The following is a 25,766-nucleotide window of genomic DNA, read 5'->3' as shown; positions in this document are numbered from 1 at the left end:
GTTAGGACAGCATTGGAATGGCCACGTCTGGAGTTAACAAAGTGGATGAGGGTCCACAGTTGAGGAGTGGGCATAGGCAGGCAACATAGCAAATCACGGTACAAACAGAATTGGAATAGGTTTATTATTGTCACATGTGCCGAGGTACAGTGAAAAACTTTGTTTTGCATGCCATCCATACAGATCATTTAAAAAAAAAGTACATTGAGGCAGTACAAGGGAAAAGCAATAACATAATGCAGTATGACAGAGACACATGAGATTCTGCAGATGCTGGAATCTGGAGCAACACACACAAAATGCTGGAGGAACTCAGCAGGTCAGGCAGCATCCATGGAGGGAAATAAACAGTCGACGTTTCCTGATGAAGGGTCTTGACCCGAAACGTCGACTGTTTATTTCCCTCCACAGATGCTGCGTGACCTGCTGAGTTCCTCCAGCATTTTGTGTCTGTTGCAACAGAATGCAGAATATAGTGTTACAGTTACAGTTACAGACAATAGGTGCAAGGGTCATAACGAAGTAGATTGTGAGGTCAAGAATTTCATCTTTAATGCACCAAGAAGTCCATTTAGTAGTCTTATAACAGTGGGATAGAAGCTGTCCTTGAGCCTGGTGGTACGTGTTTTCAAGCTTTTGTATCTTCTGCCTGGTGGAAGGGAGGAGAAGAGAGAATGTTCAGGGTGGGAGGGGATCTTTGATAATGCTGGTTGCTTTACTGAGGCAGAAAAGGAGTAATTTTTCTGTAAACGCCTTCAGGGAAATCATGCAAGTAAACTTGGTGATGTAACATGTGGTGGCTTAAACCCAACATTATTGTACAGGGTCAGTGTTCAGTTTCCCCATCATCTCTGAGTCCCAGTCCCCAATCTCAGGGGGTGGTGAACCCACATTTGCCTTGCACACCATGCTGCCTTTCCTCTCTTTCCCACTGTGGGGTAACGTCAAGCCAAGTCATGCTCTTTCTCTCCAGCGCTCAACCTCTGTGACCTGGGAGACCACGGCTGTGAGCATGTCTGTGTCAGCACCCCTGGCTCGTTCTACTGCCGCTGTCGACCTGGGTACACCCTCAACCAGGACAAAAAGACCTGCAGCAGTGAGTACAGGGCCGCTGGTTTGTCTCTGCTTGGTGCTGAGGGGTTCATGGAATGGTTAGATCATGGGAAAAGGCCGTTTAGCCCATCATGTCTGTTCCAGCACAAGGTACAAGCAATCCAGATAGTCCCTCATAGTCTTTCTTCTAGCCAAGGTTATTTTCTATTTTTCTATTAGTTCGAAGTGGTCAACCAGAGGTTCAGTAAGGGTGAGGACTAGGTGATAGGACTAGTCCTCTCAGTAAGGGAGAGGACTAAAATCTAGTCTTATTCTAGGACTAGAATATAAAAGCAAGGATGTAATGCTGAGGCTTTATAAGGCATTAGTCAGACCACATTTGAAGTATTGTGAGCAGTTTTGGGCACCATGTCTAAGGAAGGATGTGCTGGCATTGGAGAGGGTCCAGAGAATGTTTATGAGAATGATCCCAGGGATGAAATGGTTAACGTTAACTTTTGATAGCTCTGGGCCAGTACTCACTGGAGTTTAGAACGATGAGGGGGATCTCATTGAAACCCACTGAATATTGAAAGGCCTGGAAAGAGTGGACATGGAGAGGATGTTTCCAGTGGTGGGAGAGTCTAGGACCAGAGGGCACAGCCTCAGAATAGAAGGATGTCCCTTTAGAAAAGAGATGAGGAAGAACTTCTTTAGCCAGAGGGTGGTGAATCTGTGGAATTCATTGCCACAGACAGCTGTGGAGGCCAAGTCACTGGGTATATTTAAAGCGGAGGTTGAAAGGTTCTTGATTAGCTAGGGTGTCAAAGGTTATGGGGAGAAGCCAGAACAGTGGGGTTGAGAGGGAAAAATAAATCAGCAATGATTGAATGGCGGAGCAGACTCGATGGGCCAAATGGCCTAATTCTGCTCCTGTGTCTTATGGTCTAGTTTGGACTCTCTGATACCACTGTTGGGAGATCGTTAGCAGAGTTACTCTCTACTTACCCCTCTTGGGAGAGACCACCCCTTCTGGACATACTTTTTGATCCATCCCCTCATTGTGAGGAGTTTATGTAACTTACCTCCCATCTCAGCCACCACGGACAGCTCAGATGTGCTGAGGAAGAGGTGGTCTTCCTCAAAGGGATCTACAACTACCTCTGGGGTGGGTACTGAGGGCCACTAAACCGTCGATATCCTGGCATTGGATTGTTTGGGAATCCTGACAGCCCAGCAACTGGCTCACTCATTAGTCTGGAAAGTGAGCGGGGGTCTAGAGAGCAAGTTGGGTGTGCGAGGGGTGCCGGGAATCTGGGGGTGTGGCGGGGGCTGGGAACCAGACTGCGGGCCAACTGTGTGGCTGGAACTAGATTTGGTGTCTGGAATATCAGGGTCAGGAATGTGGGAAGGGTTTGCAGCCAGAGCCAGGGTCCTGAGTGCATGTATACTATATGCTTCCTCTAAACTCAACAAGTTCATTTACTCTATTGCTGTATAACGTATAAAGAATGAAATGAAATTGTGCTTATGTGTTAATGGAAATAACATCCAATAGTCCAGAAAGACTGCTCATCCTGCACTGGCAAAGTCCCAAAGCTGCCGGATTATTGGAGTTTTACGATAACTAATATACCTGAGAGACTGATGATCCAGAGAATGGAGCTCAAATCCCATTTAAATTCAACTTATCAGTTGCAAAAATTTGGAATTAGAACTTAATATTAGTAATGGTGACTATGAAACTAATAGATTGTCATAAAGATCCTGCAGAAGGTGTACCGAGGGGCTTTACAGAAGGAAATCTACAAATCTTATCCAGTCAGACCTTTCCATGCTGAAAGATTAGCCCTGAACTGATGACATGGCCGTTACTTGGACCAAAAATGAATCAAGATGGGTACTAAATGCTGCCCTTGCCAGCGTTGCCCCCTCGCGTGAGTTTACGAGGGAGGGGAGGAACACAGCCTGGGCCTGGCACCTGTTTGAATCTGGTGGATGGGGAACTGCGATTGGGACCTCGGGTCCACTGCTGTGAGGTGGTGCCTCTACACTCTCGAGCTGTTCCAGTGATCACCTCCCACACCCTGCACCTGATACCATCCCTAAAGAGAGCACAGTGCATGTTTCTACATGCAACCATTTACTCAGACTCTCAACCCTGGCAATAATTCAACATCAAACGATACTGTACCTTGCAAAGGCTTTGAATGTTCATCTAACAAGTCAGTCCATGTTAACTCAATGGAGACGTATCATTCTGATCCAAACTGAGTGCTTATTAGGCTGGTTATCTATCTGCTGATTGGGTTAAAGCATTGCCCAGTGATGTAGCATTGACACTAAGATGTGTAGGATCCTTCAAACTCGTGAATTTGGAGCAGGAGTAGGCCATTCAGTCTCTCAAACCTGCTCCGCCATTCAACAAGATCATGGCTAATCTAATTATAACCTCAATTCCACATTCTCTTCTAATCCCCATAACCTTTCACCCCCTTATATATTGATAACCTAACTCAGCCTTTAAAATACTCAGAGACTCTGTCCTGACCATCCTTGAGGAAGGCAGTTTTAAAGACCATCTGAGAGAAAAGACTTCACCTTATCTCTGTCTTAAATGGATACCCAATTAGTTTCCAACAGTGACCCCCGAATTCTAGACCCCCGCACAGGGAAACATCCTCTCCACATCCACCCTGCCAAGCCCCCTCAGGATATTACAGGTTTCAATCAAATCTCCTGTCACTTTCTCTGAACTTCAGTGGATACAAGCCTAGCCTGTCCAAATCTTTCCTCCCTATAGTGGTGAATTACTGTTCGTTTGGAAACCACAGCTGCCAGCATGAATGTGTGAATGTCCTCAATGGATACTACTGCACATGTCGGGATGGGTTTGAACTGCAGAGTGATGGCAAAACCTGTAAGGGTAAGTGGGACCATGGTGGGGTTTCCATGGCTCTTCTCTGCCTTTAAGTTCATCATTTTGAGACCTCCTATCTCTGGCTAATTTCAAGCTGTTCCTTATTTGTCAATCTGTATATGGCATGTAATCTGAGGGCTTTATAAAGGAACCTTGCTGCTATAGAGTGGCTTTCAAGATGTTGTCTAGGACACTGAAATACAGTCATAAGAGTAATACAGCACGGAAACAGGCCCTTCAGCCCAACTCATCCATGCCGACCAAGGTGCCTTCCTGAGCTAGTCCTATTTGCCTGAATTTGGCTCGTATCCCTCTAAACCTTTCCCATACATGTACTTATCCAAATGTTATTGTACCTGCCTCAACCATTTCCTCTGGTAGCTGTTTCCATATATGCACCACCGTCTGCATGAAGTTGTCTCTCAGGTCCCTTTTAAATCTTTCTCACCTCACTTTAGACCCATGCCCTCTAGTTTTTTGGATCCCTTTCTCTGGAAAAAAGACTGTGTGCATTCACCCTATCTATGCCCCTCGTGATGTTATACAGTGCTATATGATCACCCCTCAGTCTCCTACACTCCAAGGAATAAAGTCCTAGTCTGCCCAACTTCTCCCTAGAATTCAGGTGCTTGAGTCCTGGCAACATTCTCGCAAATCTTCTGTACACTCTTTCCAGCTTAATGACGTCTTTCTTATAACAGGGCGGCCAAAATTGTGCATAGTACTCCAGGTGCGGCTTCACCACCTCGTACAACTGCAACATAACATCCCAACTTCTATCTTCAATATCTCCCTGGTTTCTTCTTCAAAGAAGTGCTGTGGGACACTCGGGCTTGTTTAACATCTCATCCAAAAGGAAGTATTGCCTCAGTACCACACTGGTGTGTCAACCCTGCTTGTCGGCTCTTGACTCTGGAGTTGCACTTGAACCCAGACCATCAACCTTCTGAAGTTGGCATGTTATCTTTGATCCAAGTCTTGCAGCTCACTACTGATGTAATAGAATGACTAATAATAAACTGGGAACACAAAACATTGAATAATACTTAATTAGAGAGGGCCATTTGGCCCATCATGTCCATACCAGCTATTTATTCCATTAATCCCATCCCCTATCCATAAATATACATAACATTTTTAGTCAAGAGAAAGAATAAAGATTCATACCTTAATTGTACCTCCCTTTCAGAACACCCTGAATTGCTTTACAGTCAATGAATTAACCACTGTTGCAATATAGGAAATGTGGCAGACATTTTGTGGACGAGAAGCTCCCAAAGACAAGACCGTCAAAGGAAAAGGTTGGTTGAGCCAGGACAATAAGGAAACCGCCCTGTACTTCTCTGAAGTAGGATCATGGACCTTCTACATCTGTCTGATAGAGAGGTGGCCTTGGTTTGACATCTAATCCAAACACCAGCACCATCGATGGTGCTGCACCCTCTTAATGCTGCAGTGCAGTCTGGCTTTCTGTACGCTCACTCCTGGTGCGGGACCTGAATCCCGAAACTGTTGCAGAAATTTTAGAAGACAAATAGTATGTTGACTTCTATTGCAAATGGATTTGAGTACAAGAATAAGGATGTCTTACGACAATTATTTAGGTCCTTACTAAGACACCAGGAGGACTACGATAATTTTTTAATAGATAAAAAAAGGATATACATTTTGTAGATGGAGAACAGTGAATATCGGTCAGACTGGTGTCATATGAGTTGAGTTTGAATGGACTAGGCCTCTGTTCTCTAGAGTTTGGAAGAATGATAGGTCACCTCATTGAAACATACAAATTTCTTAGATGCTTGATACGGTTGATGGGCAAAGGAGTCTATACTGGAGGGTCATTGGTTCAGAATAAGGCATAGCCATTTAGGATGGATTTGAGAAAATACATCTTCACTCAGAGGGTGTAAACCTTCACTATCCTCTACCCTGAAGGCTGTCATTAATTGTATTCAAGACTGTGATTGATAGATTTCTAGTTATTGGAGGAATCATTGCGGAAAGAGCAGGAAAATGATGTTGAGGTGAAAGATCAGTCAAGTGAGGCGGCACAGTTTCACAGCAGATAGACCTGCTTCCTCACAGCTCCAGCAACCCAGGTTTGATCCTGATCTTGGACGCTGTCTGTGTGGAGTTTGCAGGTTCTCCCTGTGACCGCGTGGGTTTCCCCCAAGTGCTCTGGTCTCTTTCTTAATTCATTCAGGGGATTTTGGCTTCACAGGCTGATCCAGCATCTAAGCCCAGCGACGGTGAAGGAACGGCGATATATTTCCAAGTCGGGATGGTGTGTGGCTTGGAGGCAACTCCCAGGGGGTGGTGTCCCCGTGCTTTTGCTGCCCTGTCCTTCTAGCTGGTAGAGGTGGTGGGTTTGGAAGGTGCTGTCTTAAGGAGTCTTCGTGAGTTGCTGCAGTGCATCCTGTAGATGGTACAAACTGCTTCTAATGTGCATCAACAGTGAGGTGAGTGAATGGGTGTGGATGGGGTGCCTATGTCCTGGATGGTGTCGAGCTTCTTGAGTGTTATTGAAGCTGCACTCACCCAGGCAAGTGGAGAGTGTTCAATATCTACAAGGCTTGAGTCACACTCCTGACTCAAGCCTTGTAGATATTGAACAGACTTTGAGAAGTTAAGATGTGGGTTATTCGTTGCAGGATTCTTAGCCTCTGACCTGCTCTTGTAGCCACAGTTCAGTTTCTCCTAAAGTCCTGCGGGTCAGTAGGTTAAATTGGCCACTGTAAATTGCCCCTAGTGTGTAGGTGAGTGGTAGAATCTGGGGGGAGTTGATGGGAACACGGAGAGACTAAAATGGGATTAGTGTAGGGTCGGTGCAAATGGGTTGGCATGGAACAGTGGGCCGAAGGGCCTGTTTCCATGCTGTCTGACTCCAAGATCTTGTTGAATGTTGGAGCAGGCTCAAGGGGGCATATGGCCTTCTCCTGATCCTTTTCTTATGTACTTATTCAGAGGCAAGCAAATGCAACAAGAGCATTTATTGACACATCAATTATTAATTCAATTCCCTGATGAAGTTCTATTAAATCTGCTTCCTAGCTGGCAGTGCATCCTAGGACACAAGCACTCGCTGTGTAGAAATAAAAGTTTCCCCAAGATGACTCTGGTTGTTCTGCCTGTTTCTTTAAGCCCAAGTCTTCTGGTTATCGAGCCTGTTGGATCTGGAACCATTTCAAATCAAAGCTCTGACCCTGGTCCATTATTGGCAAGGATGGAAATAACATGACATTGATGGAGGAGCTGTATTACCGTGTTACCACTGCAGCACTGGATGATAAAATATTTATCAGGCAGCAATAGCAATGATGCTGACCTTGTGATATTTTTGTTTTGTTAGAAGAGTGGTAAGAATGTGGACCTTGCTACCACAGGGATTAGTTGAAATACTTCAACGGAGATGTTGGACCAACATATGAGAGAGAAGGGAAGAGGGGCTGCACTGGTAGATTCATAGATTCATATTGTTGTACAACATGGAAACAGGCCCTTTGGCCCAACTTGTCCATGTTGCCTACCTAAGTTATAAGCTAGTCACATTTCCCTGCATTGGGCCCATATCCCTCTAAACCTTTCCTCTCCGTGAACCTGTCCAAATGTCCTTTAAACATAATTTTACTTACCTCTACCACTTCCTCTAGCAGCTTGTTCCACATGCCCACCACCGTCTGGGTGAAGAAGTTGCTCCTCAGGTCGCCTTTAAATCTTCCCCCCTTCACCCCTAGTTTCACATATCAGCTGCCAGCTCTTGCTCCACCCCTTCCCATCACATCTCTACACTGGCTCTCTCCCCTCTACCTTTCAGTCCAGATGAAGGCTCTCGACCTGAAACGTCGACTGTCCATTTCCCTCCATAGCTACTGCTTGACCTGCTGAGTTCCTCCAGCATCTCGTGTGTCCCTCCAATTTTAGACTCCCCTACACTGGGGAAAAGAGTGTGACCATCCACCAGGATAAGGCTCAAATGGAGATGAGACACCAGCATGGACTGGTTGGACTGAATGGCCTGTCTCTGTGCGATATATCCCTATGTCTTGTTGAGTCCCAAGGAACGTCCCATTGTCAAAGGAACTCCCAGGAGCACTACAATGTCCAACTCACCAGAGTGAGGAGGTTTCACTCTGAAATCCTTACATCACCTGGTTCCCAACTCTGGTGATCTCCTGGAGCTTTATCTAGACCTCCTTCATCTAAACATCTCACTCCCTCTTCCTGATATTGAGAGGGTATTTGTATTGGTTTATTATTGTCACTTGTACCGAGGTACAGTGAAAAACTTGTCTTGCATACCATTCGTACAGGTCAGTTCATTACACAGCGCAATTACATTGAGTAGTACAGAGTGCATTGAGGTAGTACAGGTAAAAACAATAACAGTAGAGTAAAGTGTCACAGCTACAGAGAAAGTCCAGTGCAATAAGGTGCAAGGTCACAACAAGATAGATCGTGAGGTCAGATTCCATCTCATTGTATAAGGGAACCATTCAATAGTCTTATCACAGTGGGATAGAAGCTGTCCTTAAACCTGGTGGTCCGTGCCCTCAGGCTCCTGTATCTTCTACCTGATGGAAGAGGAGAGAAGAGAGAATGAACCGGGTGGGTGGGGTCTTTGATTATGCTGGCTGCTTCACCAAGACAGCGAGAGTCCAAGGAGGTGCCCCATCTTCCTAGACTCATCCAATCGTTACAGGAGGACTACCACTCATGATGGGTGAGTCCAGGCCAGCTCTTTTGTGAACAATCTCTCCAGTAAGGCTCCCCTGCGTTTCTTCCCATAGGCCTGAAAATTATTTTTAATCAGGTGCGTTTCCAGTTCCCTGTTGAAGACTTCCACCAGCCCAGCAGGAACTGAGATTATCTCTGCATCAACATAAGTCTCACACTCCTCCTGCATTCTTTGCCCTCCACTTTATTTCTGATTCCGAACCCAACTGGATACCAAGCATGCTCCAAATTATAATAAATGGGACCATATTAATCAAACCTTTTCCAGTACTTTTATGACTAATAATTTAAAGCCAGAGAGGTTGTAAGTTAAAAGGTGCCCAGATATGTTAATGCCCAGGATCCACAGCTGTGGCGTATCAATAATGACTGATTTCCTAAGGTCTCCAGTGTTTTGCTTTGCAGCTGTTAACATGTGCAACACCGTGGAACATGGCTGTGAATTTGAGTGCGTCAGCACACCTGGATCGTACTTCTGCATCTGTCCCCCAGGGAGACAACTCAACGAGGATGGGAAGACCTGCAACAGTGAGTAGTACTCCCGGTGCCCTTACCTGCTCTGCCCCAACATCTGCCCACACAACGTGCCTGCTCTATGACAAAGCTGGAGGGTGAATCCCCATGAAAGCCCATTCAGCAGATCGATCCTCTGTTGGCTCCAGAATAACAGAAGAGTTTGGTACGGGAGGTCACTTGACCCACTGTGTCCACGCCAGTTAAAAATGAACCTTAGGTTAGTCCCACTTCCCTTCTGATTCCAGTGAACATCCAATTTGCTAATTGGTTTATTATTGTCACTGTGTCAAGCTACAGTGAAAAACTTTGTTTTGCATGCCATCCATACAGATCATTTCACCACATCAGTACATCGAGGTAGTACAAGGGAAAAGCAATAACAGAATGCAGAATAAAGTGTTACAGTTACAGCAAGTGCAGTGCAGGCAGACAATAAGGTACAAGGGCATACAAGGTAGATTATGAGGTCAAGAGTCCATTTTATCGTACTAGGGGACCGTTCAAGAGTCTTATAACAATGGGATAGAAGCTGTCCTTGAGCCTGGTGGTACATGCTTTCAAGCTTTTGTATCTTCTGCCTGATGGGAGAGGGGAAAAGGGAGAATGTCTGGGGTGGGTGGGGTCTTTGATTATGTTGGCTGCTTTATCAAGGCAGCAAGAAGTATAGACAGAGTCCATAGAGGGGACGCTGGTTTCCGTGATGTGCTGAGCTGTGTCCACAGCTCTCTGCAGTTTCTTGCGGTCATGGGCAGAGCAGTTGCCGTACCAAGCCTCTGGACAGAATGCATCTCCTAAGCTCCCAGCTCCTTAGTTGATAGCCCTGTAGGTCACAGCTCCAGATGCTCACCCGAGATCTTGTACTTCCACTTTCATTTCACTCACTGAAATAACTTGAATCAACTCCCCTCTAATTCTTCAACCAATTTACTTAAACCAATGCCCGAAGTTATTGATCTCTCAGCTAAGGGAAATACCTCCTTGCCCTCTCTGAGCCTTTTACCACTTTACACACCTCTGCTTAACTCTCCCCTCAGTTTCCCTTTGTTCCAAAGAAAAAAAACTCAAAGTAGACAGTTTGAGTCCACTTGTGACTATAACTCTCAGCAGTTAGTGCTGCTGCTCCGGGTTCGATCCTGACCTCAGGGTGTCATGTTCAACAATGGGTGGCCTCAGGACAACATCTCAGAGTGTCGTTAAGTCTTTGTGTTTAAGCGTTTGAAATGTCCTGAATCACAAGGTAACGTTCTCTTTGTTGTTATATCTGTACCCATCCCCAGTTAAAATCTAATAAATTGGAGTCAAGATGAGGCCTCTGTTTACACAGCATCATCCAATTAGCTGCAGCCCCATCCTACTCCTTTCCAAGCCCCACCACCATCCTTTCCCCTCCCCCAACACGACCCCTTTCCCATTCCCCCACCATTCTCTCTCTACCCATTTCCAACCTTACCAACCCCTCTCCACCCTTTTCCAACCCTACCAATCCCTCTCTACCCACACCACTGCACCTTCCCATCCCACCATCACACCTCACCCCCACCCCCTTCCAAACGCTCACCATCCCCCACGGGTACCCCCACCCCACCCCTCCCCACCACCGTTCCTGCTTCTTTACTCTGACGCAAGACTTTTGCCTTTGACCAGAATGCAGCCGTGCCAACATCGACCTGGTCTTTGTCATTGACGGATCCAAGAGTGTCCGGCCTGAGAACTTTGAGCTGGTGAAGAAGTTTGTCAACAACATTGTGGATGCGCTGGACGTCTCTGTCCAGGGCACCCGGGTGGGTTTGGTGCAGTACTCCAGCAATGTCCGGACAGAGTTCCCCCTGGGCAAGCACACCACCACCGCAGCGCTGAAGGCAGCGGTGAACGGGGTGCAGTACATGGAGAAAGGAACCATGACCGGTCTGGCTCTCAAACACATGGTGGAGAACAGCTTCACGGCCGCAGGAGGAGCCAGGCCAGAGGCAGCAAACTACCCGAGGGTGGGTGTCGTGTTCACCGACGGGCGCTCCCAGGACAGCATCTCAGAGTGGTCCAAGAAAGCCAAAGACGCAGGTAAGGCACAATTTACCATTGGGTGTCTGGGAGAGGAGGGGATCTTGGCTGGAAATCCCTACTCATTGTTATGGTAGAAGAGGCATAAGGACAGGACAATAAGAATGGGAGTATGCCATTCAAGCCCACTCCACCATCCATAGACTCATAGAGCTATACAGCACAGAACCAGGCTCTTCAGCCCATCTTGTCTGTGCCAACCAAAGTTGAGTTTATCGTCAGATGCACAAGTCCATGTGTGCACAGGTGCAGTGAAAAACTTACTTGCAGCAGCATCACAGGCACAGAGCATCAGATACACAACATTCACAAGCACACACACACAAACCACACACACTCAGCAGACACAATCACACCATATACACACACTCACACTCACACGCATGCACACCCCCACACACACATACACACATTCACACACGCACTCACACACACACACACCTCTATGATGGATAGATTTCATTGGCCCCCCTCTTTGCTGTGCAGTCTGTGTAACCCTATCCCCTGTTGCTATCCGCTCTTGTAGGCATCACCATGTACGCGGTTGGCATTGGGAAAGCAGTGGAAGATGAACTGCGGGAAATTGCCTCAGACCCAGTGGATCAACATTTCTTCTACGCATCAGACTTCAGCGCCATCGATCAAATCGCTGAAAACCTGAAGCTCAACATCTGTGAGGGTAAGTGTCTCTGTGTCTCGGTCACTGACTGACCCTCAGTCCTTTGATCACAGTGTCACAGGTGTAGAGAGGTCCATGGGAAGATGGACTTGGTCCATCCCATCTTCCACTTTTTCCTGCATATCACGACTCTTGTTCAAGGTTAAATGTCAGGAAAAAAGGATGATTGAACTTTATTTAGTTTTATCTCTATTTCCATTAACTATTGGAAACCTTAACCAGAGTTTCAGTTAGACCATCCATCCCCAACAGCACTGGGGGAGCATTTTACCAGAAAGACTTCAGTGGCTCAAGAGGGCAGCTCACTACCACTTTAAGGCCACATAGGGATGGGCAATAAATGCTGGCCTTGCCCATACCTGTATCCCTTGAAAAATGGAGTACTGTGCTCGGTTCTGATCGCCTCACTACAGGAAGAATGTGGAAGCCACAGGGAGGGTGCAGAGGAGACTTACAATGATGTTGCCTGGATTGGGGAGCATGCCTTATGAGAACAGGTTGAGTGAACTCGGCCTTTTCTCCTTGGAGCGACGGAGGATGAGGGGGGACCTGATAGAAGTGTATAAGATGAAGAGGGGCATTGATCATGTGGACAGTCAGAGGCTTTTTCCCAGGGCTGAAATGGTTGCCACAAGAGGACACAGGTTTAAGGTGCTGGGGAGTAGGTACAGAGGAGATGTCAGGGGTAAGTTTTTTACTCAGAGAGTGGTGAGTGCGTGGAACGGGCTGCCGGCAACGGTGGTGGAGGCGGATACGATAGGGTCTTTTAAGACACTTTTGGATAGGTACATGGAGCTTAGAAAAAAAGAGGGCTATGGGTAAGCCTAGTAATTTCTAAGGTAGGGACATGTTCGGCACAGCTTTGTGGGCCGAAGGGCCTGAATTGTGCTGTAGGTTTTCCATGTTGTGTGTTCTACATCTGCTTCCTTCTCATTTTCTTCCTCTTTTTTCCCTTTCTCTTTGATTTGCCTTCACTCTTTTTCCCTGATCATGGAAGGAAAAGTGGGGAGATCCCCCTGGTTGATTTAATTCCTCTCCTGTGATTTCACCAGGAGTAAGGCAGAATGGATTACATCATGTTTCCAGTAAATTGCATCAGATCTGGTCTAGCCCTGGGCAAACTCCTAGTTAGTGGTAGAATTCAAGAGGAAAGATGAGTTAGATTGTCAAATAGCTAATCCATCAGTCCAATGTTCTTTGAAAAGAGATAGTCCCAGACCTTCCTCCCTGATCAATGATACCAAAAATGTCTCCTTTTGAAGGACATATCCAAGATTAAGTCCCCTCCAGGCCTTGCCTTAGTTAAACATGTGTGAGCACATGTCCAAAGGTCTAACAATTCAATCTAAATCAGGTTAGGACTCAGACTTTGTTAGCTCATTCTTTTTAGAACATAGAACATGGAACAGTACACCACAGAACAGGCCCTTTGGCCCACAATGTTGTGCCGACATAACTAATCCCTCCTACCTACAGAATGCCCATATCCCTCTATTTTCCTCTCATTCATGTGCCCATCCAAGCCCCTCTTAAAAGCCCCCAATGAATTTGCCTCCACCACCCTATCAGGCAACGCATTCCAGGCATCCACCACTCTCCCAGTAAAAAACTTACCCCTCACGTCTCTTCTGAACCTCACCCCTCAAACCTTAAATGCATGCCCTCTGGTATTGGATTGCTCTATAATGAGAAAAATATATCGCTTGTCCACCCTATCTATGCCCCTCATAATGTTATACACTTCCAACAGATCACCCCTCAGCCTCCACTGCTCCAGAGAAAAGAGCCCAAGTTTGTCCAGTCTCTCCTGATAGCACATGCCCTCTAATCCAGGCAGCATCCTTTTCTTGCCATCATTTGGAATGGACATTAATCCAAAGTTCACTTGTCCTCTCAAAGGGATGTGAAAGGTCCCAAGGCTCCACTTTGAAGAAGAGCAAGGGATCCTGATTAATATTTACTCTTCAATCATTAGCACTAAAAGCAGAATATCTGGTCATAATCAGACTGGTAAACGGATGGTCCTTCCAACCAAGTGATGTTTGATTGATCTACATAGGGGGATTAACCCATTCATGAATTTAAGGTTACATTTGTCATGTTTGTAATGTACTGTGCTGCTGCTTCAAAAAGCTCATTTTCATGGTATTTATACCCTGGGTATGTATGCCCATGGCAATAAACTTGAACTTCATGGGAATTCCCGAGGAGACTTTATTTCTTGACTACACAAAAAGTTCTGGAGGAACTCAGCGGGTCAGGCAGCATCTATGGAGGGAAATGGAAAGTCGACGTTTCGGGTCAAGAACTGTCAGCTGGATCAGCCCATAGTCCTGATGAAGGGTCTCGACCTGAAACATCGACTGTCCATTTCCCTCCATAGATGCTGCTGCCTGACCCGCTGAGTTTCTCCGGCGCTTTTGATGTTGCTCCAGATTCCAGTATCTGCAGTCTCTTGTGTCTCCTCTTTATTTCTTGACTGTCCCCTTTCCTAACTACAACAGTGACTACTCCCAGAAGTGTAAAGGACTCTGTGATGCACCATGGATGTTAAAGTGCTCTATAAATACAAGTCTTTCTTTCTTTCTTTCTTTCAGAGGAAGTTACTGGACAGGAATCGATTAAAGACCCATGTGCGTGTGAAACTCTTGTAGCATTCCAACAGGACACACTCTCGGCATTAGAAGGATTCTCTCAAAGACATATCCTTCACTATTGCAGGCACACAGGGGAGAACATCAGACCAACCAGGGGTTTACAGATAATCAGTACAGTGAATGTAGACAAGAAATTGAGCAATAAGTTACCCAGATAATAAAATGTGGGGCTTTTTGTGTCTCATTAAGATCCCTTGATACCAGACACAAGCAAGACTGAAATTGTAGGTAAGATATAAACTAAAAGAAATTCTGATCGACCATTGACACATATGGGTTTTAAACAGCTGTAGATTGGAAGCAGAGGCGTGGATCCCATAAGATGGACTCCCAGTGTATGACAGAATTAAACCACGAGACAGACCTGTGTTTCAGCATAACCAGGGTACAAGAGGGAGGAAGTCTGTACAGGCTGATGAAGATTCAGATGAACAAAAAGCAGGAAACTGCAACTCCTGCACATCTGAAATAAAAACAGAAAATGCTGGAGATACTCAGCAGGTCAGGCAGCATCAGTGGAGAGAGGAAAAAAGTTGAGTGTTTCAGGTTGATGACCATTAGTTCGGATGAACTTAACTGAAAGTTCAGAGGAACAATAACTGTGTTAATGACTTATGAGGCCCTGCAATGTTATCAACTACAGGTGGAAGGAAGATCGAAGGTGGAGTTTTCAGCTTCCTGGATAATAATTACGTGTTTACTTGTAGGTGTAACCAAGATTTTTAAAAAAGCAGTAGAAGCCAATATTCTGAAGTTAAAAAGCAGTATATCAGGTCAGTTTGGGACTAAGAGAAGGACAGATATTTCAACTACAAATGTGTTATTAGATGTAATATCCCTCCTGAAGTATTATCCCACTGGAATATTAACAACTTTTATATTTTACATTCAGAATGGAAAAAGCCGAACTTGAAATAGCATATAAAAGATTTATAGGGATGAGGGCATACAACTCCATGCTGTATAGCTCTATGACTCTATGAATTTATGGCCTGGTTTATGGGAAAGGTCAGCGACTTCAGAAAATGATTTTACTTTCAAAGTTTCTATTGTTCGGTGGGTGTTTTAATGTGTTTTCAACAGTATTTGTTTTACTTATTTTACAATTTTTAAAAAATATTTACATCAATAGTTTCTGAATGTCTCTGAAATTTAGAGATGTTTAAAACATAGGTACAGTAAGTTTCAGATTCTAACGGGAGATAAAGCTTTAGCCCCATCATTGCCTTTTGTGGCCTCAGCAATACGTGGTCTGAAGCCTGGTTGCCATGAGGCGTAGTTGTCACTGGGGCTTATTCGCCACTGGGGCTTTGCTCCAACCCTGGATGCACAGGGTGAGATCAGCTCGCCACATCTGGCCCGAGTAAGCAGGAGTGGGCACCAATTCTGGGTGGCGTTGTGTGCTGGGATCAATGTGATCCAGTCCCTTAGATAAGCAATTGAAGTGAAAACATATTTACCCAGAGAGGAAGGTTATGTCAAGAGGGAGATGTAGATGGGAGGATACAGTAGGACTGAATAGCTGTACGCTTTGTGTTCATCTATCACTGAACCTTCCTCCTGATCTTCCTTGACTTCAAACACTGGCCCAGATGACAGCCAAGCTGGAAGATTTGGAAAACCGGTTTATCAAATCAGTGAAGTGAAATGGAAAAGTAAATCGCCACCATCTTCACATCATCAGAGGTGTTTCTAAATCGCTAAAATTGATTTAGCTTTATGTGTTTTCGTCTCATTTTCTGGGTGTTATTTTTTACAAAGAAAATATTCATTTAGGATGCATTTTTTCTACTGCTTCGAACTATTGAACAGTAAAGGACCATTTTTACAAGATAATTTTACAAGATGTATATCTTTTCTCTTTTTGTATTGTACCTGTGCATGCAATAAGAACCATTTGAGAGATAGGCATGTAAAACTGCGCATTAGTCAAAGAAAAGGCGGGATCCAATAGTGTCAGGACACAAGAGAACCTTTGAGAGGGAAAGGCTCAATGAGCAGCACACTCTGGGCTTGCTTCATAGGGAGATGAGGATTAGAAATTGGGAGGAATGTGAAAGAAAAACTGAAAATGCACAGATCCAGAGAGGAGATTGATTGGTTAGGCAACAGTGGCACCATCAGGCCTGCCCCTTGCTTTGAGGGGATACTGGAGGGAGAGCCTCTCACAAGGTTTATCTAGATGGGATTGAATAGCCAAGGCGTGGAAGGCTGTAGACCAAGTGCTGGTAAATGGGATTAGTAGAGATGGTGCATAGGGGCTAGCAGGGGGTAGTGGGCCGAAGGATCTTTTTTGTGCTCTATGACTCTATAACTAGACAATGTATCACCATCCACCACCCATATAAATAGTGTCCAGGGAGGGACCATGCCAAGGAAAAGCCCAGAGCCAACGAAAGACCATGGAAATAGCTATCCAGGCAACCAAAAGCAGTGCGTGGTGATCACACTGAGCAGGAGTGATCCTCCAAAACTCCCCATATGATGCATCACCGCCCCAGTCACAAATGAGCTCTCTGCTGAAGGTTAATTCAACAGCAAGACCTGTCGGTATTTATATAACACCTTCAATGGAGTAAAATGTCAAAATGAAAGACCGTCCAATGCTGAAATGGCGGTCACCCACCTTTCTCAGGTTAGCCGATGGATCCGCTGTGCATTTTCTGCTTTTATTGTTGTTTCTGAGGCAGGATCTCCCATTTTACAATTCGCGAGTGAGGTTGTCGACAGTGTGGTGGGTGCGGTCATTTTAATACGGGAGGATGGTGGAAAGCAGCAGATATCAAATTGCCCCATCCAGCTCATCCCTCCATTGGCATGGTTAGATGGGGAAATCAGACAGGATTTACTATCATCAACAATTTAATATCAGCTACTCCACACCACTGCCACTGTTGAAACACCACCGTGTAGTGCAGTCACAGGTGGACCCAGGATCCTGTGAGAGAAATAAATAGACAACACAGACTATGGTGGGCCTACCTAGACTTTTTTTATGAATGCAACAATCTATTTCATTAAGTAAAAACACTTGCAATAAACAAAATAAGACATTTCATCCCGTTGCCCTTCTGCTTAGATTTATACTCACAAAAATGTTGCTGGCGATGAAACATTTTTCCCACATGGTGTGTCTTTTCCAAGTATCTGGGGTAGAAAAGCACCAAATCAAACAGAGCTGAACCACCCTGCTTTCAAGTCTCAGCCAGAGGGATTGAAAGACAAACTGCTGGAGGACCTCAATGGGTCGAGCAGCATCTGTGGAGGCAAAGGGGATGGTCAAAGTTTCAGGTTGAGACCCTGCATCAGGACTGAGAGCGTAGAGGGGGGATAGCCGGTATAAAGAGGTTGGGGGTTGGGGTGGGGTGGGTGGTGAAGCAGGAGCTGCAGCCAAAGTAAATGAGGATTGAGTGCATGCAATTCAGAGAAGAGCAAAACGCCACTGGCATTATTACTGAATATATTGGTATTGGTTTATTATTGTCATATGTACATGTAAAAGCACTTGGACAGGTACATAGATAGGAAAGGTCTCGAGGGTTATGGGCCAAATGTGGGCAAATGGGACTAGATTAGATGGGAATCTTGGTCGGCACAGACCAGTTGGGTCAAAAGGCCTGTTTCCGTGCTGTATGACTCTGTGGCTCCATGACTCTATGTACCGAGATACAGTGAAAAGCTTTAGTTTGCATGCCAACAAGACAATTCATTCCATACATAGGTACATTGAGGTAGTAAAAAGGAAAACAGAATGCAGAATGTAGTGTTACAGTTACAGAGAAAGTGCAGTGCAGGCAGACAAATAAAGTGCAAGGGCCATGACAAGGTAGATTGGGAGATCAATAGTTAGCATATGAGAAGTCCATTCAAGAGTCTGATAACAGCAGGATAGAAGCTGTCCTTGAGCCTGGTGGTACGTGCTCTCAGGCTTTTGTATCTTCTGCCCAACGGGAGAGGAGAAAAGGGAGAATGTCCAGGGTGGGTGGGGTCTTTGATTATGTTGGCTGCTTTTCCGAGGCAGCGAGAAGTGTAGACAGAGTCCATGGAAGTGAACATGTATCTGTTGATTGGGGGTGTTTGTACAGATCGGTCACAAAAAGTGCACAACAACTCCAAGCTCACTATCTATTGTCCATCCCTAAGCACCCCACAAGCGGGCAGCTTGCTAGATCTCTACAGAGGATGGTCAGTGGGTCTGGAGTCACAGATAGAGCGGACCAGAGAAAGACGGAAGATTTCCTGCTTTGAAGGACATCAGTGAGCCAACCATCAGGAGGTCTCATGGTCACGACAGGAAGCTGGAGCGGACCATTTAGCAAAGGTATATTCTGATGGTAAAAGGGCTCTGGAAGCAAGATGCACCATCCATGGCTATCAAGGGAAGGTAAAGGTGTGATCAAATTGGAAGAAGAGACAGATAATGTAACGTAGATTAGAGGTAGACCAGTGGGCTGGGAATTTTTTAGGAATCAGCAAAGAATAACAAAAGAATTACAAGGAGGAAGACACAGAGTCTGAGAGTAAACTGACAAATAATATGAAAACAGAGTAATAATTCTACAGATGTATAAGAAGGAAGAGAGTAACTAATGTAGACATTGGTCCCCTGGAGGAAGAGATTGGGAAATTGGTAACGGGCAACAAAGAAATGGCGGAGATTGTCAATAATTATGTTGATCAGATTTCATAGTAGAAGTCACTAAAAACAATAGGTGATAGATAATCTCAGTGCTATAGGGAGGGAGGAACTTAAAGTCATCTCTATCACTAGAAGAAAAATGTACCTGACCTCAGGTATGGAGTTTGCATGCATTCCCTGTGACTGCATGGATTTCCCCTGGAGGCTCCAGTTTCCTCCCACATCCCAAAGATGAGTGGGTTGGCAGGTTAATTGGCCGTGATAACTTGTCCTCAGTGTGTAACTGAGTGTTAGAATCCGGGGCGAATTGATGAGAATGTGGGGAGAATAAAAAGTGGGATTAATGTAGGATTGGTGTAAGTGGATGGTTGATGGTCAGCACAGACCCAGTGAGGCAAAGGCTCTGTTCCCGTGTTGTGTCAGTCTTTGAATGGTGAGACCACACGTGGAATATTGTGTTCAGTTTTGGTCAGGCTGCTGTAGGAAAGATGCCATTGAGCTGGAAAGCGTGCAGAGGAGATTTACGAGGATGTTGCCAGGATTCAAGGGACTGAGTTCTGGAAAGAGGTTGAGCAGGTTGGGACTTTTTTCATTGGAACATAGGAGAATGAGGGGTGATCTTACAGAGGTGCATGAAATTATGAGGGGCATAGACAGGGTGAATGCACACAGTTCTTTTCCCAGGGTTGGGGAATCAAAAATTAGAGGGCATAAGTTGAGGGTGAGAGGGAAGAGATTAACAGGAACCCGAGGAGCAACTGTTTCACCCAGAGAATGACAGTGAATGAGCTGCCAGAAGAAGCGGTTGAGGCAGGTACATTAACAACATTTAAAAGGCACTGGGACAGATACAGGGATAGGAAAGGTTTAGAGGGATATGGGCCAAACGCAGGTAAATGGGACGAGCTTAGATGGGAATCTTGGTCGGCATGGAGCAGTTGGGCTGAAGGGCCTGCTTGCATGTTGTATTGACTCGATGCGTTGTACTGACGAGGTCAGAGGTCACAACCAACTACTGAACAGGGTAAAACGAGAGGCTCATCCGCAAGTATGTTCCAGTGTTTGGCACTGGAAAATCTTTGAGCTCAAGATCTGAACAGCAGCGGTCAATTGGCCCAGTTATTCTGATATTCCCAGCTTAGATGGGACTCATGGTCAGCTTGAGGCTGAAGGGTCTGTTTCCATGCTGTATGACTCCATAACTCCACTCAGATTCTCCTTCCACCCACCCACACTTGAGATAATTTACAGAGGCCAATTACCCAACCAACCCGCACATCATTGAGCACTGAAGGGAAACCCATGCGAACATAACGAGAATATACACACTCTACACAGACAGCAGCAGAAGTCAGGATTGAACCAGGGTCACTGGAACCACGTAGCAGCAGCGCCGTTGTAGCACAGGATAAATTTCAGAGGTCGAGTCGAGCTTGCCGCCACTAATGAGAGATTAATTCCTAGGCGGTTTTGCTTTCTAATTGGCTGTGGGAAAAGTGGGAAGTTGCGTGAATGAGTAACCCAATGGTGAAAGCAAGGGGCAAGGAATTTGGGGATTGCAAGAGGTCCAGTGTTGAAACCTTTCAGAATGTACTCAGTTGGCGTTGGCAACACAGACACCTAGACCAGCTTTGTTTATCAGCATGACATGATTAAAGACTGCGGAAGAGCAAATACCCTTGCTGCATGTGCTTTGCCATGACAGAAACATCTGTCTCCAGTTCATGCTCAGAACTATAAAATGCCTTCGCTACCCTCTAAACTCCTTCAAAGTTTATTTCCCTCTATTATTTTGAAAGGAAGAAGGATTTCCCCAGTGTGGAGTCAAGTGAGCATACTTTTATATGTATGTCAATTTTACCTTGTACTTTGAGTTTGTATTGGACGATGTTTTATGTATTGCTATAAAATTTTCTTCCTGTGGACAAGCACAGGCCTCATCCTTATTATTGTCCAATACTATCTTAGAAAATACAAGGTAAAATTGCAGGCGATTATCTGAGCACTTGTGCAACAAAATCCAAATTTTGGGAGCCCACTGTCATGCTGATATTCCCAGGACATTTCTGAACTGCCTTGGACATCATTACGGATCAATAGCAGTCAGCCAGCTGTGCCAATAAAGGCTTAACACACCATAAAGTTGATATAAAGTGTGGCCACTGTTGAGGAGGAATAGTGGGTTAGAGGGAGAGTACTAGATTTCCACTATAACGAAAACAGAAAATGCTGAAAATACTCAGCAGGTCAGGCTGCATCTGTGGGAAGGGAAACAGAGTTAATGCTTCAGATTGGAGACCCTTCAACAGAATGGGGAAGAAGACAAAAGAAACTTGTTAAACTGCAGGGAGGGTGGGGGACTGGGATGTCTCTGATAGGGTAAGACCAGGGTGACCATAGGGATAAGCTGTTAACAAGGTTCTTTGGTCAATGAGTGAATGGGAGCAGTTAGAGAGTGAGAACATAAAAGAATGTAGGAGTTGCAAAATGCAGAGTGGGAAGATGTGCCCGGCAGGTCAGGCTGGGCAAGTCCTCCTCTCCCAGAGGGAATAAAAGGAGGTAAAAAAAAAAAAACAATATCACAGATGGACAACTGATACAGACTAAGAAATCAAGTTATCTGAAGTTGTAGAATTCAATATTGAGTCTGGAACAGTACAGGGGGTCGTAGACCAGTCGGTCAGAGTGGGAGTGGAATAGAGAATTAGCAGCAGGTGACAGGAAGCTGGGGGTCACCCCTTGTGAACTGAACGCAAGTGCTATACAAAGTAACTGCCCAATCTGCGTTTGGTTTCTCCGATGTAGAGGAGGCCACACTGTGAACTCCGAATACTGTTCACTAGACTGGAAGAAACGCAAGTGGAGCACTGATTCACCTGGAGGGACTCTTTGGGTCCCTGGATGGTGGGAAGGGCTGAAAGGACAGGTGTTGCATCTTCTGCAAAGGAAAGTGCTGTAAGAAGTGGGTGGCTGGTGGGAATGGAAGAGTGGACCAGGGAGTCACAAAGAGAACGGTCCCTGCAAAAGGCTGGAAGGGGAGGAGAGGAGAAGATGTGTCCGGTGGTGGAATCTGGTTGAAGTTGGCGGAAGTTACAGAGGATGATCTGTTGACTCTGGAGGCTGGTGGAGTGGATGGTGAGGGCCAGGGGATCTCTATCCTTGTTCTGTCCCGGAGGAGAGAAAGTGAGAGCAGAGGCATGGGAAATGAATGTGTTGTGTCCAACATTCGTAGAGGGGAAGCCATGGTTCAGAAAGAAAGAAGGTATTTCAGAGGCACCTGTATGGAAAGTCTCATCATTAGAGCAAATAAAAGGCAAATATAAGCAAACATAGGGCATGCATTTAAGGTGAGAGGGGGTAGGTTCAGAACAGACGTGAAGGGTACGTTTTTTACTGAGAGTGGTGGATGCCTGGAATGCGTTGCCTGATAGGGTGGTGGAGGCAAATTCGTTGGGGACTTTTAAGAGGGGCTTGGACGGGCACATGAATGAGAGGAAAATAGAGGGATACGGGCATTCTGTAGGTAGGAGGGATTAGTTATGTCAGCACAACATTGTGGGCCAAAGGGCCTGTTCTGTGCTGTACTGTTCTATGGTCTAATATGATGGAGATGGAGGAACTGGGAGAATGGAAGAGAGTCCTCACAGGAAGTAGGGTGGGTGAAAGAGTAGTCGAGGTAGCTGTGGGAGTCAATAGGCATTAGTGGATGTTAGCAGCTAGCCTATCTCCTGAGATGGAGACAGAGAGATCCAGAAAAGGCAAGAGTCAGAGGTTGACCACGTGAGGTTGTGGGTGAGGGTGGAAACTGTTGGCAAAAGTAATGAAGCTGTTGAGTTCTGCATGAGTGCAGGAGCCAGAACCAATGCAGTCACTGATGTACCAGAGAAGGAGTTGAGGGAGTGGGCCCAGATAGGACTGAAACTCTGTTCCACACATCCCACAAAGAGCCAGGCACAGCCTGGGGCCATGTGAGTGCCCATAGCTTCACCCTTGGTCTTGAGGAAGTGAGTGGAGCTGAAGAAGGTGTTCAAGGTGAGAACAAGTTCCACCAGGTGAATGCGTGTCTTGGTGGAGGGGAACTGGTTGGGTCCCTGCTCCAGGGAGAAGCAGAAAGCTCTCAGACCATCCTGGTGTGAGATGGAGCTGTAAAGACATTGTGCATCCATGGTAAAGATGAGCCTGTTGGGACCAAGTCATTGGAAATGGTTAACGTGGCAGTGAGCATCAGCGGTGTCACAGATACAACTGGGAAGGGACTGGACTAGCGAGGAAAGGATAGAGTCAGGGTAGGAAGAAAGGTGAGGCAAGAACAGGCGGAAAGATTGGGTCTGGCAGGACAGTCCTGCTTATGGGTGTTGAGCAGGAGATAGGAGCAGGCTGTGCGGGGCTGGAACACTATAAGACTGGAAGTTGTGAAGGGAAAACCTCCCAAGATCCATGACTGTTTGCGTCATTACCTGATGTTCAATGGTGGGATCGTGATCCAAAGGGAGGTATGAGCAAGGGTCTGAGAGACAATGTCTGGCCTCCTGTGAGATTGAGGTCAGTTCATCAGCACCATATTGGGGTTGGTTCTTAGTGAATGGAATGCTGCACGTTCAGGAGGGGGAAGGTCAGAGTACAAGAGAGGGGTGGAAAAGTCAAGGTGGTCAATGTCTCGTCAGCAGTTGGCAATGAATAGATCTAGAGGGGTCCAGGCGGATCAGGTGAAAGGGTCCACGGTTTTGGGGGAAAACTCCTGGCCAAAGAACTGGGTCAGAGGGCGTAGGCAGCAGGAGATGAGATCAACGTCACGCGGAGCTCGAAACTCATTGAGGTGGGGACGTAGGGGAACAAAGCTAAGGCCTCTGCTGAGGACTGACCATTCGACGTCAAGAGAGGGGAAGATCAGAAGGGATGGTGAAGACACGGCAGGGGATGGGACAGGCGGGAGAGACACAGTCTAAGGAAAGAGAAGGAGAGGAAGGTCCCAAAGGATATTTGGAACACAAGAGCTGTTGGAGTTTACGATCTTTGACGCCTGAAAGGAAGGACAAAAGGCATCCATTGCAGCAGTGAATGCAGCAAAGTATAAAGTGGAACTGTGGACCACCGCAGCTTTGAGATACGGTGTTGTTGCAGAGAGAGGTCATGAGTATTACGTGTGCTGACACATGGATCTGCGGATGCCTCGAGACACGTTGGATAGTTTGAACGTACCCGTGACCCTGGGTGGGTCCGAATCGTGAAGGACGGAATTTCAGTTGGAATCCATGTGGGATGAGTTGGAACCAGAGACATTTGATGAGGAAAGAGAAGTGGCTGGGGAAGTGGGATTTGGTCAATACCTTAGCAAAAACAAGAGGGAAGGAGACAGTGTGGAGAGCGAACAAGGCAAGAGAGACAGACTACCCTCTGTGTAGTGTCTGCGTCACTAACCTATCAGCTTCTTTAATCAACTTAATGTAAATCACTCCTTAATATTCTACGCTCAAACCTGTGACCAATTTCTGTGACATCAGTATCAGTAAGAAGGTGCACAGTGTAACTTTAAACACGAACCTTGTAAAAACATGATCTTGACATAGGCTTCTGTGTGTTTTAGTTGTAGTATTCATGAAATAAATATGAATTAAACTCTCCATAGTTTTCGAATTATTGCACTGTGTTGCCCAGTACTGTGTGTTGAAGGTTACTCTTCCATTCCTACAGACTCCAGCGTGCTCCCAGAGAGCTGGCAATCCTGGGTAAACAGAGTTACAATGGCTGTGTAAGTGGCTGAAAACAGTTAAACCAATACACTCAAAGTTTGTCTCCTATCAAATAAAGTCCACTCACAAGTTCTGGTGAAAGCATTGAATTTGTGCCAAAGTGTTCTGCCTCCCTGTATATTTTGGCTGAATGAAAGGCAGCTCAAAGACTATAGTCAGTAAGAGTCGTGAATTAATACTCCCTTTCTCACACACCCAACCTCAGATAGGAAGAATTCTTCAAGGTCAATAAATAAAGCCCAATTTGTTTGAAAGTTCCAACTCAGTTGAAAGCAAAGACAGGGAAAATCTCTCGCCCACAAACTTTCCCCAAGCAAAACATAAATCCTGCACTTGCGTGCAGGCTGATAGAACAACGTGCTCCTCTCCATCCTGTGGTTAGAGCCTGTGTTTACTCAAGTGGATCAGGATTCTGACCCAGATTGGCATATGCTGAATGCAGAGGCAGCAGATGGGTTACACAAGAACACAAGAAAATAGGAGCCGGAGTAGGCCACCCGGACCTTCAAACCTATCCCACCATTCAATATGATATGAGAATATAGTAGGGTCAGAAGGTCCTTGAAAAAGATTCTGAGGATCAGGATTAATCTGAAAAGCAGGGATTCCTCAAAGATATTCAGCATGGTTTTGTTCAGGGGGATCCTCTCTGACCAACTTGGTTGAATTTTTCAAGGAGGTAACAACATGTATTGGTGAGGGCAGTGCTGTGAACAAGGACCCACATTGGAAACTGGTCCAAAGGATTCGAACCCATGGGATCCAGGGCACTTTGGCA

General features: G+C 45.8%; 2 protein-coding genes across 3 annotated transcripts in view; one reads left to right on the top strand and one right to left on the bottom strand.

Annotated features, from left to right (window-relative positions):
* matn4 (matrilin 4) overlaps positions 1–15,049 on the top strand; it is a 61,014-nt gene extending 45,965 nt beyond the window's left edge. For both annotated transcript variants that reach the window (XM_052031575.1, XM_052031576.1), the window contains 6 exons: positions 974–1,096; positions 3,836–3,958; positions 9,095–9,217; positions 10,850–11,263; positions 11,790–11,942; positions 14,540–15,049. In XM_052031575.1, the coding sequence (XP_051887535.1) occupies positions 974–1,096; positions 3,836–3,958; positions 9,095–9,217; positions 10,850–11,263; positions 11,790–11,942; positions 14,540–14,757 (1,154 nt within the window). In that variant the 3' untranslated portion in view covers positions 14,758–15,049. The remainder of the gene's footprint in view (positions 1–973; positions 1,097–3,835; positions 3,959–9,094; positions 9,218–10,849; positions 11,264–11,789; positions 11,943–14,539) is intronic.
* LOC127579052 (uncharacterized) overlaps positions 1–25,766 on the bottom strand; it is a 407,687-nt gene that overhangs the window by 341,934 nt on the left and 39,987 nt on the right. The window contains exon 3 of the mRNA XM_052031684.1: positions 24,780–24,960. Coding sequence (XP_051887644.1) covers positions 24,780–24,960 — 181 coding nt within the window. The remainder of the gene's footprint in view (positions 1–24,779; positions 24,961–25,766) is intronic.

Source organism: Pristis pectinata, chromosome 16 (genome assembly GCF_009764475.1).
Source record: "Pristis pectinata isolate sPriPec2 chromosome 16, sPriPec2.1.pri, whole genome shotgun sequence".
Classification (NCBI taxonomy): Eukaryota; Metazoa; Chordata; class Chondrichthyes; order Rhinopristiformes; family Pristidae; genus Pristis; species Pristis pectinata.
The sequence above is the reverse complement of the archived record's forward strand: the minus strand, read 5'-3'. Positions and strand labels throughout refer to the sequence as shown.